The following is a 17,921-nucleotide window of genomic DNA, read 5'->3' on the forward strand; positions in this document are numbered from 1 at the left end:
ACACACCTACATACACATTCACACATACACACACACACACACCTACATACACATTCACACATACACACACCTACATACACACTCACACACACTCACACACACCTACATACACATGCACACATACACACACTCTCACACACACCTACATACACATTCACACATACATACACTCTCACACACACCTACATACACACTCACACACACCTACATACACATTCACACATATACACACACATACATATACACACTTATACATGCACACACACACACACACACATTCACAGTCCCAACCACTCTCCTGAGACTCCTCTCTAACATCACCAACAGCCTCTTACTTAATCCAGTGACCTCTTCTTAGCCGTCATCTTTATTGACCTTTTTTCAAGCAAAAACCGCTCTATTTGTGCTCTTCTCAGGATCACAGTATGCATTAAATGAGACTGTAATTAAAGGGCTTTGCTCGCTCCAAATGCCAGCTGTTATGATTGTTATTATTTTCTTGTTATGACTCTCCCCCGCCCCCCTCCTCGAGCCCTCCCTTGTAACCAATAAGGACGGTGCTCATGCTTTTTTTTTTCCCTCTTTCTTTTTCTTTTTTTTTTTAACTTTATTAATTTATTTTGATTCATCAACAATCACTTCCATAAGCTTTTGAGTTTTAAATTTTTCTCCCCCTCTGTCCCCACATCTCTCCCCAAGATGGCGCGCAATCTGATACAGGCTATACATATACATTCCTACTAAACATATTTTCACCTTAGTGATGTAGTAAGTAAGAATTAGAACCAATAGGAGGAACCACCAGAAAGAGGAAACAAAACTCAACAGAAGAAAAAAAATAGCAAATAGTCTGCTTCGATCTGCGTTCAAACTCCATAGTTCTTTCTCCGGATGTGGATGCTCTGGCTTTTCTACACCCATTGCCCACCACCTTTCCGCCTAGAGGGGGAGGCTGGAGCTGGTCTGCCTTTGATTCCATGGCCAAGTCAACCTTTCTATTTATTTACATTGTTGTAGTCATCACAACTGAGGCCACTAGATGGCGCGTGCAGTAGTAGAGTTCTGGGCCTGGAGTTAGGAAGACCTGAGTTCAAATGGAACTTCAGCAAGTCACTGCACCTTTGTCGGCCTCAGTTTCCTGATCTGTAAAATGGGAATAAAACACAGGGTTGTTGTGAGAATCAAACAATATTTGTAAAGCTCTTAGCACAGTGACTGGCACACAGTAGGTACTTAATAAATACTTGTTTTCCCATCCTATCATGTGCATTTTTTCTCTTGCTTCTGCTTAACTTTGATCTGTATTAGATCATACAAGTCTTTCCAAATTTGTCTGAATCCATCATTTCTCATAGAACAAAGATATCCAAGATATTGACCTTTCTATACCATGATTTTTCCAGCCATTCCTCAACATATGAAACCCCAACTTTGTTTCTAATTTTTTGTAATCACAAAAAAGTGCTGCTATAAATATACTGTTTATACGGGACTTGCACCTCTCTCTGTCTCTCTCTCTCTCTTTCTCTCTCCTCCTCTCTCTCTCTCTCCTTTCTCTTCTTCTTTCTCTCTTCTCCTTCTATCCATCTCATATATCTGTCTGTCCATACATCTATACATGCTATCTGTCTGTCTGATTATGTATTTTCTATTTTAAAATCTTTTTGGAGATTGTTGGAGATTGCAGAGTGGAGATTGTCTATTTATTTTAAAATCTTTTTTGGATCTGTACAGTTTAGTAACTTTTTTTGGGGTATAATTCCAAATTCTTTTCCATAATAGCAGGACCATTTCACCTACCTATCTATCTCTCCAACAATCAAAAAGCATTGATTAAGGCCTTATTTGGTACCAGGCACAAAGACAATTCCTGCCCTCAAGGAGCTCACAGCTGAGCTAGGGGAGTGACCAGAGCGCTGGACTTAGAGTCAGTTCAGATTTGAGTTCTAATCTTCCTAGCCTCAGACACACACTAGCTGTGTGGTCCTGGGCAAGTCGCTTAACTCAATTTCCACCTCTATAAAATGGAAATAGAAATAATAGGGATGTTGTTAGGCTCAAGGGACAGAATATGTGTAAAATACTTTGCAAACCATAAAGCACAATATAAATATTAACTATTATTACATAGGGGGCAGCTTGGTTAGGTGGTGTAGTGAGTAGAGTGCTGGGCCTGGAGGCAGGAAGATTCATCTTCCTGAATTCAAATCCAGCTTCAGACACTTCCTAGTTGTGTGACCCTGGGCAGGTCACTTCACCCTGTTTGCCTCAGTTTCCTCATCTGTAAAATGGGCTGGAGGTGGAAATGGCAAAACCGCTCCAGTGTCTCTGCCAAGAAAACCCCATATGGGGGCAAGAAGAGTCGGACACCAGTGAACAAGGGTCTGCGACGATGGGATGGCCATGTGTGCAGAGACAAGGGCCCCAGAGCACTGGGGTAGCGGCCTTCTGGAGAACATATTTCATTCCCTCAGGATCTGCGTGTCTCATAGTTCTCTGCTAGGCCCTAGCCACCCAGCCCAGGGCACTCTGTTGTTGTGACCCCGCCTTCCCCAGGCCCATCGACATCCACCACCACCCTCCCTTGTCTGCTGGGATCCTCAGCCTTGGGCTCTCGCACCTCCACCCCGAGCGAACTGCTGTCTTCTTGTCCCTCCATCCCCGGGCGCCCCACCTGCTGAACTGTTCTCAGGGATCAGAATCCCAGCTCTTCTTGTACCCTATAAGTGTCCACCCTGGGCCTTTCTTAGCCTCTCTCCCTTGGTGACTTCCTCTTTTCCTTTAGCTGCAGGGATCAATTCTACACAGATTACACAGCATCTAAATCTCTGCCCTGGTGCCTCATGGGCTTCCAGCCTCCCATTTCCACCTGCCTCCTGCACTGTCTCCACCTGGCTGTACCCCAGGCATCTCAAACTCAACACGTCCAAAATAGAACTTGCCACCGCTCCCCCCCCCTCCCCCCAAGAATTCCCGTCCCTCCCCTTAGCTTACTTACTTCTGCTGATGGTAACACCATCCCTCCTCCTCCCCTGCCCCATCTCTCCCTACTGAAATCCTTCTTTTCTTTCAGGGTTTTGTTTTCCATGCCACCTCCTCCAGGAAGCTTTACCTGATTCTTCCAGCTGAAACATCCTCGTATTATTCCAACCCAATGAGATGAAAAACATCGTACACAATGGAGGTACAAAAACAAAAGTTAAATGATCCTTGCCATTGGAGGCTCGTACAAGGAGATTGAGGTAAGGGGGACAACCTGTCCATAGATAAATAAATACGAGATAATTTCAGGAGGAAGGGAGAGAACTAACATCAAAGTGGAGGGAGAGGGGGTGGCATTTGGGACTGTTGGGCTGAGCCTTGAAGGAAGATGATGAAGATGTTGTCCTAACAGCTCATGGGCTACTTAGAGTACCTGAAGTAACCAAAGTGGACATTGGATGCCCAACAGAAGAATTCCTATTTTATGTAGAGGCAACAGGGGCCACTGAAAATTTTTGAACAGAAGAGTGATGTGGTCACACCTGTGTTCCAGGAACATTTGTATTTAATTAAATTATTGATTAAATATTATAGAATTACTATATAATGGTATAAGTTATATAAATATTATACAACCAAATATCATGTGATTCAATTAATTAATTAATTAATAGTTAACAGTTGTGTGGAAGCTCAGAGATGGAAAAGCCTGGAATATTGGAGACCAATTAGGAGGCCATGGCCATGGTCCAGCGTCCAGAGAGGCGATGAGGGGCCGGAAGGTGGAGAGTGGCTGGGTGAGTCAAGAGAAGGGAACAGATTTGGAAGGATTCCCTTCCTAGTTAATCAAGCATTTGATCAATCAATCAAGTAATCTACTATGAAGAGACCTTCCTATAACCTCATCACAGTATGCGGACAAGTCATTAATTAATTTGAAAGGACCATAGGACTTTGGGCTGTGACTCCTAGGACAAGTCTTGTGACTGGTTGAGAAGATCAAGTCAAGTGGTAAAGAGAGTGGGAGCTAAAGTCTTCTGAGAGGGTATCACCATTGGAGAGGGTGGAGGGGCTCTTTCTCCTCATCCTTCCCTGACCACTGACCTTGTTATTGGGAAAATGGGACCCATCCAGATTAGAGCAGAGAACATATGGAAGACAAAAACAGTTATCCCTTCCACATCTCAGGGGCTAGGGGTGCAGCACCCCACCACCTGGAAAATCCACGTAAAATGTTCTGCCCTTCCCTTGATATCAGAGAAGTTTGAATTTTTTCTTTTTCTTTTTTGGGGTATTTACAGCACCTTTCTGTAAAATTTGGGTTGAGTATTTGGAGATAGGCTATACTTCTGTAGGTCAATGTTAAGTAAAAATGCTGCAGCTTCTGCAAAACTCCCCCCAGATTCCCATTTCCAGTCATTTTTTATGCCTACCCCAGATACATGAAACTGCGATGAGGAAAGTCGAGATTTGGAAGCGATATATGGGTAGTTTTCCCAAGGGGAAAGGCTATGCTTCACTTCTCTCATCTCTTGCCTGGAAGTTGAGAGGCCTCAGAGCTAATACCCTGAGGGAGGCAAAAGGGAAGAGCCTCCAGGTGTATTCCAGACCGGGCAGCTCTGTTTGCTCTTTGCTGATCTTAAACAAAGGGGTATTCTGATATAGAAGTGCCCAGGCAGCCTGGAGATTTGGGGAAATCCCAAATCCCATCGAAGATCATTCCAGCAGCTGGAGGTGACAGCTGTGGTCACCAGAGTGTTAGTGGCTACAGGAAAAGCGCCCATAGAGGGATGTGGAACTGGATGTGTAACAGATGAAAAATACAAGATGGCAGCCACTTTGGGAAGTGAGACCCCTTGTGGCAGAGAGAAGTGCCCACTATACTGGCTTATGAGACACCCACTCTTGGAACCCAGGAGAGAGTTACACTTCACACCCCCCCGGGGAAATTCAGAGAACTCTAGGAAAGGAGAAAGGGACCCCCAGCAGCCGGGAGCTGTGTGCTGTCTACATGTGCACCTCATGACTTTGGTACTGGGTTTGAGGCCACTCTCCCGAGAAGTGTGTGTGTGCCGTGGAAGTGTGTGCCCCCAGCTTGGGAGGAATGTTTTCATAACTATTGATCTTGCGCTGTTTTCTTAGTAAATCCTTTTTCTAAAAGCGAAGGCAGTTCTCATGGTTCTCCTCACTCCTGTCTGACCACTCCCCCTCTCTCTCCTTTTTTCTGGATCCTCCTCCCAATCATGCCCTCTGACCAAGGTGTCCCTCAGGATTCTGTCCTGGGCCCTCTTCTCTTCTCCCTCCATTAGACTTCACTTGGGGATCTCATCAGCTCCCATGGATTTGATGACCTCTGTGTTGATGATTCCCAAACCTACCTTCCATGCCCCCAATCTTTCTGCTGATCTCTGATGTCACATCTCCAACTGCCTTTCAGACATCTTGAACTGGATGTCCAGCAGACATCTTAAATTCAGTATGTACAAAACAGAACTGATTATCTTTCCCCTGAATACTCCCCTCTCCCACCTTTCCTGTTAGAGGAGAGGGTGGCACCCTGCTCCCGTCCCTCCGATGCACAATCCTGGCGCCGTCCTGGACTCCTCACTCTCTCTCAGCCCCCACGTCCAGGCTGGTGCCAAGGCCTGGCAACATCACCTCTGCAGCATCTCTCTACTGATGCTGCCCCTGCACTGGTCCAGGCCCTGGTCACCTCCCACCTGCATTGTTTCAATAGCTTTCAGGTGTGGGGGGGGGAGGGGAGAGACGTTTCCGTCTGCCTCAGGTCTCTCCCCACTCCAACCCATTCTTCATTCAGCCACCAAACTGAGTTTCCTAAAGGAGGGTCTGACCGCATCACCCTCCCTATTCAATAAACTCTGGTGACTTCCTATTGCCTCCAGGAGCAAATCCAAACTGCTTGGTTTGGCATTCAAAGCCCTTCATTTTATTATTATTATTATTATTTGCTTTTTGGTGAGGCAATCAATCAGGGTTAAGTGACTTGTCCAGGGTCACACACCTAGTAAGTGCCAAGTGTCTGAGGTTGGATTTGAACTCAGGTCTTCCTGACTCCAAGGACGGAGCTCTGTCCACTGCACCACCTACCTGCCCCACAGCCCTTTATAACCTGCTCCTTACTTCCTTTCCAGTCTCCTTATACTTTTCCCTGACATGTTTCCTTTGATTAAGTAATATCGGCCTCCCTGCTGTCCCATAAACAAGACCCTCCATCTCTCAGCCCGACATTCTCTCTGGCTGTCCTCCAGTCCTGTAGCTTTCTCCCTCCTCTGCTCCAATCACTGACCTCCCTAGCTTCCTTTATGTCCCAACTAAAAGCCCACCTTCTCCAGGAAGCCTTCCCCAAACCCTCTTCATTCCAGTGCTTTCCCTCTGTTCATTATCTCCTATCTATCCTGTATATAACTTGCTTTTTATGTATTTGTTTGCTTGTGGTCTCCCCATTAGATTGGAAGTTTTCTGAGGGCAGGGGCTGTCTTCTGCCTCTTTTTGTGTCCCTAGTGCTTAGTTCAATGCCTGGCACATAGTAGTCTCCTTATAAAATGTTTATTGATTGATCGATGCAAGAGCTACAGAGGTAGGATTGATAAGATGTGGTGAGATTCAGTGAAAAAAATTTACATATCCATATATATGTATATATGTATGTGTGTATGTGTGTATGTGTGTGTGTGTGGGGAGAGAGAGAGAGAGAGAGAGAGAGAGAGAGAGAGAGAGAGAGAGGGAGAGAAGCTACTTTATGCAAAGTGAGGCAGGGGGAAATTGAGAAATGGTACAAACTAGTTCGGCCACCCTTCCTGATAGGGTTCTCCCACCCCACAAAATGATAATAGCCAGGCTAGCATTTAAGGTTTACAAGACACTCTGCCAATATTATAATTTAATCCTCAGGACAACCTATAGAGGCTATTGCTATTATTACACCTGTTTTATAGTTAGAGAAACTGAGTCTGAGAGAGGTTAAGTGACTTGCCCGGGGTCATACAGCTAGGAAGCGTCTGAGGTCATATTTGAACTCAGGAAGAGGGTGTTTCTGACTCCAGGCCCAGCATTCTCTCCACTGCTCTACCTAGCAGCCTCATAATACAAAATTCCATAATATTTGCCCTGTGTGTGGAACAGTGGATAGAGCACCAGCCTGGAGTCATTAAGACTCTTCTTTGTGAGTTCAAATCTGGCCTCAGACACTTCCTAGCTATGTGACCCTGGGCAAGTCACTTTACTCCGTTTGCCTCAGTTTCCTCAACTGCAAATGAGCTGGAGAAGGAAATGGCAAATTACTCCAGTGTCTCTGCCAAGAAAACCCCAAATGGGGTCATGAGGAGTCAGACACGACTGAATAACAGCAGATTTTGAGTCTCTCGGAGTAGCAGAAGGTAAATTCCAGCCTACTTTTCTCATCTTATAATGAATCGCTCTCTTTCACCCAGTCTACCATCCAGGTGAATTGACCTTCTTACCATTCCTTGCACAAGGCTTTATCTCCGACCTCCATACCTTTGCATAGGCTGTACCTCATGCCTGGAATGCATCTCCTACTTGCTTCTTCTTAGCTCAGATGTCATCTTCTCCATGAGACCTTTCTTCTTGATTTTGCCTGCTCCCCTCACCTCCCTCCTCAGTCTTTCCCTTGAAATTGCCTTGTACATATTTTGTATACTTATTTATGTGGGTGTTGTCTTCCTGGATAAAAATGTAAGCTTCTTGAGGGCAGGGACTGTTCCCTTTTTGTCTCGGTTCCCAGGGCCCAGGACCTAATAGGTATTTAATACACATTTATGGGTTGTCTAATGTCCCACAGCTAAGGACTCTGAGAGCTGAGACTTGAACCCAGATCTCTTGAAAATGATGGATTTGGAGTCAGAGGACCTAGGGCTGAAATTGAAATTGGCTATTGATGACTGGTACGAGTCCCAACTCCCCAGCAAGTGATCTGGCCTGGTTGGGCCTCCATGTCCTCTTCTGCAGAATAAGGGGATGAGGCTAGCCAGTTTCTAAGGTTCTGTGACTTCCAGCCTAGGGCTGGGGTGGCTGCCCTGCCCGGGCTCCGCCCTGCTTTGTTCAGTCTCTGGCTCCCCTCAGCCCTTGGCAGACCCGCTGTCTGCTGCCCAGCATGACTAAGGGTTGACGTGAGGCCTGATCAGAGGAGCATTGCTGCAGCGCAGATCCAGGGCGGAAGCCAGCTGGCTCAGAGTCCACTGCACCGCCAGGAACCACCCGCCTGGCTTTATGGGCACTGCCCAGGGGAGCCAAGTTCTGGGAAGGCTGTGGCCTGGTGCAGTAGAGGAGCCCAGAAGGGTCCATGGAGGAATTTGGGAGGGGCCAGAGGAGGAAGAGTCAGGCCAAGCAACAGTGGGCACAGCAAGGCCTGTCCTCACCAGGGGCCAGCTGTACGAGCTCAGCCGGGCACTCGCCCCACTGTCTTGGTTTCCTCATTTATGGAGAGAGAAATCACTGTCCCAACCCCACCTCCACCCACCTCCCAAGGACAGAGATGGAATAGGAGGTGGCCTTGTCTGAAATGTGCAGGCTGTGGATGTTTAACTGTCACCCCAAGCAGGGAGGGGCCGCGCACAGGTGTGTCCGAAAGGGCAAACGCCGGACAGCTGCAGAATCAGAGCCACCCAGCCGTGGGCTCCTGGAAGAGTCCCTCCCGCCCGGAAACACATAGACAACCACATCGTAAACACAGGCACCTACACACACAGATGACCCTCGCTCGGCTACACGGCTTCACCCCCTCCCCCAGACCATCATATACAGGTGCCATGAGGCCCAGAAGCACGGAACCCCAGTCTCAGCTGTGTGCATCTCAAGGCCAGTTGTTGGGTCTTTCGGGACCTCCATTACCTCGTTTAAAAACAGGGTAAATGGCATTTTTCAGGTCTCATCACCAGGAACCTCCAATTTATCCTATTCAGAGTTGTTTGCATGGTGTCCCTTCCATTAGACTGTAAGTTCCTTGAGGGCAGGGACTGACTTTTGCCTTTCTTTGCAACCTTAGAACTTAGCAAAGTGTCTGGTATACAGGAGGTGCTTAATAAATGCTGAATCTCAAATGTGGTTCAGTGGTTTGGAGTTAGAGATCCTGGGTTCAAATCCTGTCTCTGCCACTTTCTAGCTGGTGATTTTGGGTGAGGAACTTGACCTCTCTGGGGTTCAATTTCCTTGTTTGTGAAATGAAAGACTGGCACTGAGGTGTAGCACCCTGGGGGAAAAGTATTGGTTTTAAGAGTCAGAGATTATCGTCGTTGAGTCATTTTCAGTTGTGTCTGACTAGGGTTTTCTTGGTAAAGATACTGGAGGGTTTATCTTTTCCTTCTCCAGATCGTTTGACAAATGAAGAAACTTGAGGCAAGCAGGGTTATGTGACTTGCCCAGGGTCACACAGCTAGAAAGTGTCTGAGGCCAGATTTCAAGTCAGGTCTTACTGACTTACTTACTGAAGGGTACTTTACCCACTGAGCCACCTAGCTGCCCCTAGGCTAATTGTTCTTAAAGGTTCCTTCTAGCTTTCCACGTTAATCTATGACAGGGATTCTTCACCTAGGGTCCACAGACCTCTACAAGGTCCACATATAGATTTCAGTGGAGATCCATGAATGTGGAAGGGGGGGGAAATGCATCTTTATTTCAAGATAATTGATTCTATTTTATGCATTAAAATCATTATTCTAAGATCAGAGGTTCATGGGTTCTACCAGGCTGCCCAAGATGTACATGGACCACCCCCCCCCCCGCAAAAAAAAGTTGAGAACCTCTGATTTAGGCTATGAAACGAGGCAGCACTTAGAAAGGACTGACAATTACTGTATGGTCACACGCACACACCCTAGCACACACATATGTCCCACCACACATGACATGCCCTACCATGCATGCACATGCCCTGCCATGCAGGCACATGCCCAATCATACATGCATGTCTTACCATGCATGCACACAAATACCTGCGCATGTCCTACCACACAGTCCTACCATGCATGTACACGTCCTGCCATACATGCACATGCCCTAGCACACATGTACATGCCCTACCATACACACACATACCCTACCATACACGCACACACACACATTGGCACACATAGCCTCACCAAGCTCTCCCCTCTCCAGTCAGCCCCCATCCAATCATCCATACGCCCAGAGACAAAGGTCACAGGTCCTACTTTATTTCATCCGTAGACATTAGTGTTCAGCTTGGTCCTGCACATTTGGATGAAACTGAGCAGAATTAGCAGCAACACAGCCATGACCATGACAGTCTCAATCACGGAGTAGATGTGGACAAACTCAGACCGGGCGGGCGCCACCGGTGTGTTGTGGGTCCGGGTGGGATCAAAGCGCCCCACCAGCTTGCGGCCCACGTAGCATCGGTAAGTGCCAGAAGTGGACACCTGCAGGCGGCTGCCTCCGGAGGGGAGGTCCAGGATCGGGCCTGAGTTGTTGGGAGCCAGCTGCTGCAGCCAGGTTGGGGAGATGTTGTCAGACTCCCAGCTCACTGGCCTACAAGGGAAACACATCATCTGCCTTCCCACTCCTGATGTCTGAGCATCCCCACAGCCAGGGTTACCCCAGGTCTAGCCTCGCTCCCTCCATCTCATACCTGTGAAATTGATTTTCTAATCTAAGCCTAAGACTTTACATGTATATCCCAATTAAGTTTCAGCATTCGAGTCTTCCCAACATTCCTGGATTTCATCAGGGTATCCAGAAAGTCACCCAAGATCACATCAGCTCTGAAACTTATACCTCCTCTGTACCCCCGCCCCCATTCCCTGGGGTCCCTCCCTCCCTCTGATTGGAGAGGGGGGAGGGGGGAGATCTGAGCGCTCCTCCCATATATCCCATTTGAGGAGGGGGCCTAGAGGGCAGTCATTTCAACATTTCCCACAAGCTGCAGGCTGCACTTCTCCAGGACTTCTTCCTTCCCCTTCCCTCCCTGCTTTTCACTTCTTTTGATGCCTTGTCTTCTCACATTAGAATGTAAGCTCCTTGAGGGCAGGGCCTGTCTTCTGCCTTTGTAGCCCTTAGCAAAGTACCTGGTACACAGTAGGTGCTTAATAAATGCTTGTTGACTGACCACAGACTATCTATACAGCTCTTTTGTTAAGATCTGGAGTTTTGTTGGTCACCCCTTCACGATTCTTGTCCTCTGCAGATGGGATAATGTGCTGTCCCTGCCTTCAATCCAAGTCATTGAGAAAAAGAAAACTAAATCACACGGGCCTAAAGATGAGGGAATGCCACTGTCCCTCCATTACACTCCTGGGGTCCCTGCAGGGTCTGAGTGGAGCGAAGTGGAAGGAAGGAAACATACTTTATTTCAAAACAAATCAAAAGATCACAGATGCCTTTCCAGGCCATTGAGTCTAACCCTTTCTCTTTCCAGAGGAGAAAACGGAATCCAGAGCATTGAAGTGATTTGCTTCAGGGCCCACAGCTCCTAAGTGTCTAAGGCGGCATCTGAACCCATACCTTCCTGACTCCAGGTCTAATGCTGTAGTCAACTCAAAAGTCAAACAACCTCACAACTAATCCAGCTTCATTAGCTGAAGGTATGTTGAGTATACAAGATGGTCTAAGGGCTGGGGTGTGTCTCACAGCTAAACACGTTTCTGAACTCTAAAGAAGTTTGTGTTCTCCAGCTGTTTGGAAGGAAGGAGTGGAGACGAGGGGAAAGCTGAGGAAGGAGCAGCCATAAGGCAGTTTAGGGAACCCCAGGGCAGGAAAAAAGTTAGGGTTTGGTGAATAAGTCACCCAGAGTTGAGGTAATTAGTACCTTAGGAAAATAAGGACCAACTCTCAAAGGGAGGTGCCTAGAAGCTGCCTCCTAAGAGGCCGGATTTACCTAAAGGAGGAAAATGCCAGCTGGGGAAGGCACAGAGGTGGTCTGTGGGCGAGAGGACAGTTTGGGGGCAAGGTGCCTGGATCCTGTTACCTGTAGATGGTGGCAAAGGGACAGCTGAGCCAGACAGTGCTGTTTTCTTCCAGCTTGTAAGTCCCATAAAGCACCACGGTGGATTCAGGGCTGTTGTGCTCACAGGGGACAAAGCAGCTTTCGATCTGCAGCTCAGGCCCCCGTTGGAGCTTTTGTGGGCTAAGGTCGGCCAGCCCACAGGGCAGCCCATGGTCCGATCTCGTGGCATAGCAGAGGCCCACGCGCTTCCGTTCCCCCTGAACGCCACAGTGGTCACAAGCCTGCCAGGGCCCCCACCGGGTAAAGAGTGTCCACTGGGTGATATTTCCCACCGTCTGGTTCCTCAGGGGTTGTTGTTCCAGCCCACTGTGGCTGAGATAGAGCTTGGCCCCATCCTGGAAGTCCACGTTGTACACTGCCCTGGTGTTACCTGCCTCATCTTGGCAGCTATAGGTGCCTGATTGGTCTGTGGAGGTGTGTAGTAGATGGAGGTCCCCACTGACCTCTGGGACCACCAGCTTCTTCCTGGGGAAGGGATGGGATAGGGGCTGGAAGAACCAGGTGGAGTCTTTGGTAGGGCAAGATAGAGTGGTTGGGTTGGGGGTGATGAAGGCCAGGCAGGAGTGACCCCCCGGGGGACACCTAAGGGATTCCAAGGCCCCAAGCCCAGGAAAAGAAAGATAGAGAAACACCAAGATGGAAGGCATGGTGGAGTGGGGGTAGTAGAGGAAGCAGGGTGGTCTGGTTATTGTGAAGTCACAGTAATAGAACCTAGGAAGCCTGCCTCCCCTTCCACCAGCCTCTGCTCCCCCCGCCCCTTCCTCCCATGCTCTTCAGATGTAAGTGTCTTATAATCCACAGAAGTGTTAAAGAACACAGCCAAATAACAATAACAATTCATTTCTATTTCAAAGCACATTCCTCCTAGTTATATACATATATAGATAGATGGACATATATATATATATAAAATCTTTTTTTCTTAAATTTATTTAATACTTTATTTTCCCCCAATTACATGTAAAAGCAACTTTTAACATTCATTTTTTAAAACTCTGAATTCCAAATTTTCTCCCCTTCCTCACTCCCCACCCCCCTCATTCAGAAGGCAAGCAATTCTATACAGGTTACACATGTGTAGTCATGCAAAACACATTTCCATATTAATCATGTTTGTGAAAGAAAACATAGACCAAAAAAAAAACCTCAAGAAAAATAATGAAACTTATGCTTCTATCTGTATTCAGACACCATCAGTTCTTTCTCTGGAGATGGATGGCATTTTTCATAAGTCCTTCAGAGTTGTCTTGGATCATTGTATTGCCGAGAAGAGCTAAGTCATTCACAGCTGATCATCTTACAATATTGCTGTTACTTTTTACACAGTGCATTTCACTTTGCATCAGCCCATGCAAATCTTTCAGGGCTTCCAGTCTTTCCAGCATCCTGCTCGTCATTTCTTATAGTGCAATGGTATTCCATCACAATCACATAGCACAATTTGTTCAGCCATTCCCCAGTTGATGGGCATCCTCCCAATTACCAACTCCCTGCCACCAGAAAAGAGCTGCTATAAATATTTATAAGTCCTTTTCCCTTCTTTATGATCTCTTTGGGATGTAGACCTAGTAGTGACATTGCTGGGTATGCACGGTTCTATAGCGCTTTGGGCATAGCGCCAAATTGCTCTCCAGAAGGTTAAATCAGTTCACAACTCTACCAACAGTGCATTAATGTCTCATTTTTCCCACATCTCCTCCAACATTTGTCATTCTCCTTTTCTACCCTGTTAGTCAATCTAATAGGTACAAGGTACTGCCTCAGAATAGTTTCAATTTGCATTATTCCAATCAATAGCGATTTAGAGCACCTTCTCATATGGCTATAGATAGCTTTGATTACTTCATCTGAAAAGTGTTCACATCTTGATTGTTTATCAACTGGAGAACGGCTCCTATTTTTATAAATTTGACTCAGTTCTCTATATATTTGAGAAATGAGGCAGATAGGTAAAATTCAAATCTTAAACAAGTGCTTCTAGGCTACCACAGAGTCCAGGGAGGGGACCACATCCACTCTCTGTTCTGGACCCAAGCATGTGGTTTGACAGGGTTCAGTCCTGGGGAAGCCCAACTCTAATGAGAGAGGACTCCCTTTTCTCACCCTCACTTTCTCCTTCTTTGCCATGCTGTCTCCCATACTGGCAACCCTGGGATGATTTTACTCATATCTACAGCTTCCACAAAAAGAAGGAATCAGAAAAGTACTCAATGCTTTATAAGAATCAGAGATGGGACAGGTAATTTATTCCTGCACACAAAAGGAATGCTAAACACAGGACACATACAAAGGCAAACTTAAACTAGGATTCAGTGACAACTTATAACTAATGTTTCTATCTGCCAGGAGGCTGGCTGATCATCAGATTTCATCAGAACAGCAAGCAGTTAGCACGATTGCTCCTTAGGTGTTCTATGCACTTGTGTTGTGCACTCTTAGTACACGTCTGCTGCAAAAATGGCCAGACTTGGGCCAACTCTCTTTGTAGTGGCTGAGCTCTGCCATGCAGATGTATTCCCTGCCATGAGCTACTGCTGCCACTCTGGTGAATGCCACTGGCACCCGCCATTTTGGGGCCACTGCTACTGCTGCTACAAACCCCTGGACCTCTCAAACTCAAAAGGTTTCCTCCAAGCCCCGGATAGCTTCATGTCCAGTGAAGTCAACAACCATCCTTTATTTAAGCACCTACTATGTGTCAGCACTTTGCTGGGGATTCAAAGGTAAACAATAACAAAACCAACAAAAGTTTCTCCTTTCAAGGAGCTCACATTCTAACAGAGACAACACGCAAACAATTATGTACAAACCAAAAAAATAGGAAGAATAAATTAGTGATGATCAAGAGGACCCAAAGTTAAGAGGGTTCAGGAAAGGCTTCTTGCAGAAGGTGGGATTTTAGCTGGGACTTAAAGGAATCCTGGGAAGCCAGGACACAGAGATGAGCAGGAGAGAGAATTCCGGGCATGAGGGACAGCCAGTGAAAGTTCTCTGTCAGAAGTTGGGAGTGCCTTGTAGGAGGAACAGCTAGGGGGCCAGTATCACTGAATCACAGAGCGTTTGGTTAGGAATAGGGTGTATAAAGACCGGAAAGGAGGGTGGCAGATTATGAAGGGCTTGGAATAGCAAATAGAGGACTTCACATTTGATCTTGGTGATGACAAGAAGTCACTGGAATTTATTAAAAGGAAAAGGAAACAAAATAGAAAAAAGCACCCAGGATTCCGTGCACAAAACTCTCTGAGTGGAAAAATCCTCAAACCCGGTGCCTTTGTGGGCATGGTCACCATGATACCAAGGTGCAGAAAAGTCAGAGATTTCTCGCCTTCATGGGAGGTGCCAAATTTATATGATGTCAGCTAGAGAGTCAAAAGCACTGGTTTTTTAAAAAACATATTTAAAGGACTTATTGCAATTAAGTTACAACATTTTGATCATCAGTATTGTATGGAAGGAAGTATACAGATAAAACAATTACTTTGTTGGAAATAAAATTTGTGTGTGTGGCCAACTGCTGGTTGACTTGTTACTAAAAAGTACAAATGAAATTTTCTGTGTACTTAAGTGCTAAAAGTTACAAGCTTCATTCTCCTTAGTATTACATAAATTAGATTCTATAGTCAAGAACTAATATACATATTATTTCAGACTGAAACCATCATGAGACTAAGGGTGGGGAACCTGTGGCCTCGAGGCCACGTATGGCACTCTAGGTCCTCAAGTGTGGTCCACTTCTGGATTCAGTTAAAGGGCTGCACTTGAGGACCTAGAGGGCCACACGTGGCCTGGAGGCCACAGAGTCCCCATCCCTTATTGAAACCATTAAGTTACCTGCATAATTTGAACTACTCTTTAAAAAGTAAAAACATGTTTAGTATTTTTAAGATAGCCAACAGTTATTTAAGGTACCTGTAGATATTTCTAAAGAAAAAAGTATGGCTAATGAAAAGATGCCGTTTCTTAGTTTTCCTTAGCAAGACCATTGGTGGTAGATCATGTCTTAGTAGCTGTATTTGGAAATGCTGACCTTGAGAAAGAGTACAACCTCCCATTTCCTACTCTAATGAAATGGGAAACGTTCTGTTCTTTTAACTGACATGGCACTGTAGATTCCCTGCTATCACCGTGCATTGGGGAGGAAGTGGAAGGAGGACCAAGAGATCAGGGGCTTGCCGTTTCATGCTAATATGCTAAGTCCTCCCAATGTTGGACCACTACAAAGTACTCATGTGTTTAAACCAAAACCAGGAAGGTCAATTCTGATAATAGCTCCTGTTACATCATAGAAAAAGATATATAGGTGGCGCGGTGGATAGAGCACCGGCCCTGAAGTCAATCTGGCCTCAGACCAAACACTTGACGCTTACTAGCTGTGTGACCCTGGGCAAGTCACTTAACCCCAATTGCCTAAAAAAAAAAAAAAAGATATAGATAAAATAAAATACTATATGCAGGGAGCAAGCATATTATTTTCCTCATTCCACAAAGGAGAAAACGGAGGCCCAGAGGTTAAGTGATTTGCCCAATATCACAGTTAGTGTGAGGAGCAGAATTTCAATTTTTCAGCCCCACCAGGATATCTAAGGGGGAAAGCGATTGGTGCCACAGGAAAGGTCCCAACAAAGGAAAAATATTATAGCCATTCAGACGAGATCAGGACCGGCTTTCGGGAAGAACTAGAATTTCAGTTGAGCTATGAAGGAGGGCCAGAGCTGGGGGATGGAAGAAGGCATTCCTGGCACCCAGAATGGTGTGGGCAGAGCTTAGAAGGGTCCTTAGAGATTATTTAGTCCAAGCGTTTTGTGTTTTTTTCTTTGGTAAGGCAATAGGGGTTAAGTGACTTGCCCATGGCCACACAGCTAGTAAGTGTCATGTGTCTTGAGACTGAATTTGAACTCATGTCCTCCTGACTTCAAGGCCTGAGTTCTATACACTGCACCACCTAGCTGCCCCAGTCCAAGCCTTTTAATTTACAGATGAGGAAACTGAGGCCCATAGAGGTGGGGAGGGGAGTAAAAAAACTCCACCCACCGATGGCAGTGGGACCTTGGGACGAACCTCTAATTTGTCTGGAGGGGAAAGTCTTAGGCCATAGCGATGGAAAAGAGGTCAGCGCCAGATTTCAGAGGGTCTCAATATGGGACCTGGCCTTTGCTCTGGGGAACTAGGCATTCCAGCACCCAGCGCCTCCCCGTCCTCTCATGTTCTTCTTCGCCACATCCACCAGGTGGCAGGAAGAGCCGATCTCCCCTGGGTTCTGCCCCTTTGGACAAGTGAAGCCAGGAAACCTAGGAGAAGAGAGTTATTTATTCCGTGGGCCGGACTTGGCAAGAACTCCTTCGCACCAAAGCTGCCCCTTTAAGAAGCTCAGGTTCCCGGGCAAGGGGCGGAGGGGGAGTGGTGTTGACCTCTGGGAGGGACTCCTGGGAGCTGTACCATGAAACTAGGAATAGAGGGAGGGTACCCAGGAGGATAGTGGCCCACTTACCCTCAGTCCCCGACGGACACATCCAGAGTTTTACTTTGACGAGAATCAGTTAATCTGTTAAATTAATTTAATTAGGCGGAGACTCGAGAGGGAGAAGCCTCTAAGAAAAGTTGTGCGGAGAAAGTTGAGAGTGTTGAACTACTAGTCAAAGGTTTACCCAATCACTGTTTACCCCCATGGGATGCTCATTTGGAATCTCCCGCCCGATCCCTTTCCCTTCGAAGTACCTGGGTCGGTTCATTGTTACTGTAGGGGAAGACGGACAGGTGAGCAGCCAGGTCCCGCCCACCCTCAACAGGTGATTCATTCCTTGTTGTCCTCTTTCTGAGAACTTGAGATCTGTTCTTTCTGACTGAAGGTTAGTGGAAGTAGTAGTGGGGCGCCCTCCCACCTCTTTTCATCCATCAGTCATTTGGTGTCGCCCTCCCTGGGCTCGCACCTGGACCGGTC

General features: G+C 46.6%; 1 protein-coding gene across 1 annotated transcript; it reads right to left on the reverse strand.

The window, feature by feature from the left end:
* Positions 1-10,178: 10,178 nt before the first annotated feature.
* On the reverse strand, positions 10,179-12,630 carry FAM187B (family with sequence similarity 187 member B). Its single transcript, XM_027855307.1, has 2 exons — positions 11,945-12,630; positions 10,179-10,509 (listed from the first exon to the last, which is right to left on the reverse strand). Exons 1-2 carry the CDS (start codon positions 12,628-12,630, stop codon positions 10,179-10,181), a joined length of 1,017 nt encoding a protein of 338 aa, XP_027711108.1.
* Positions 12,631-17,921: the final 5,291 nt, after the last annotated feature.

Source organism: Vombatus ursinus, unplaced genomic scaffold, assembly GCF_900497805.2.
Source record: "Vombatus ursinus unplaced genomic scaffold, bare-nosed wombat genome assembly UNPS02010822.1, whole genome shotgun sequence".
Taxonomy (NCBI): Eukaryota; Metazoa; Chordata; class Mammalia; order Diprotodontia; family Vombatidae; genus Vombatus; species Vombatus ursinus.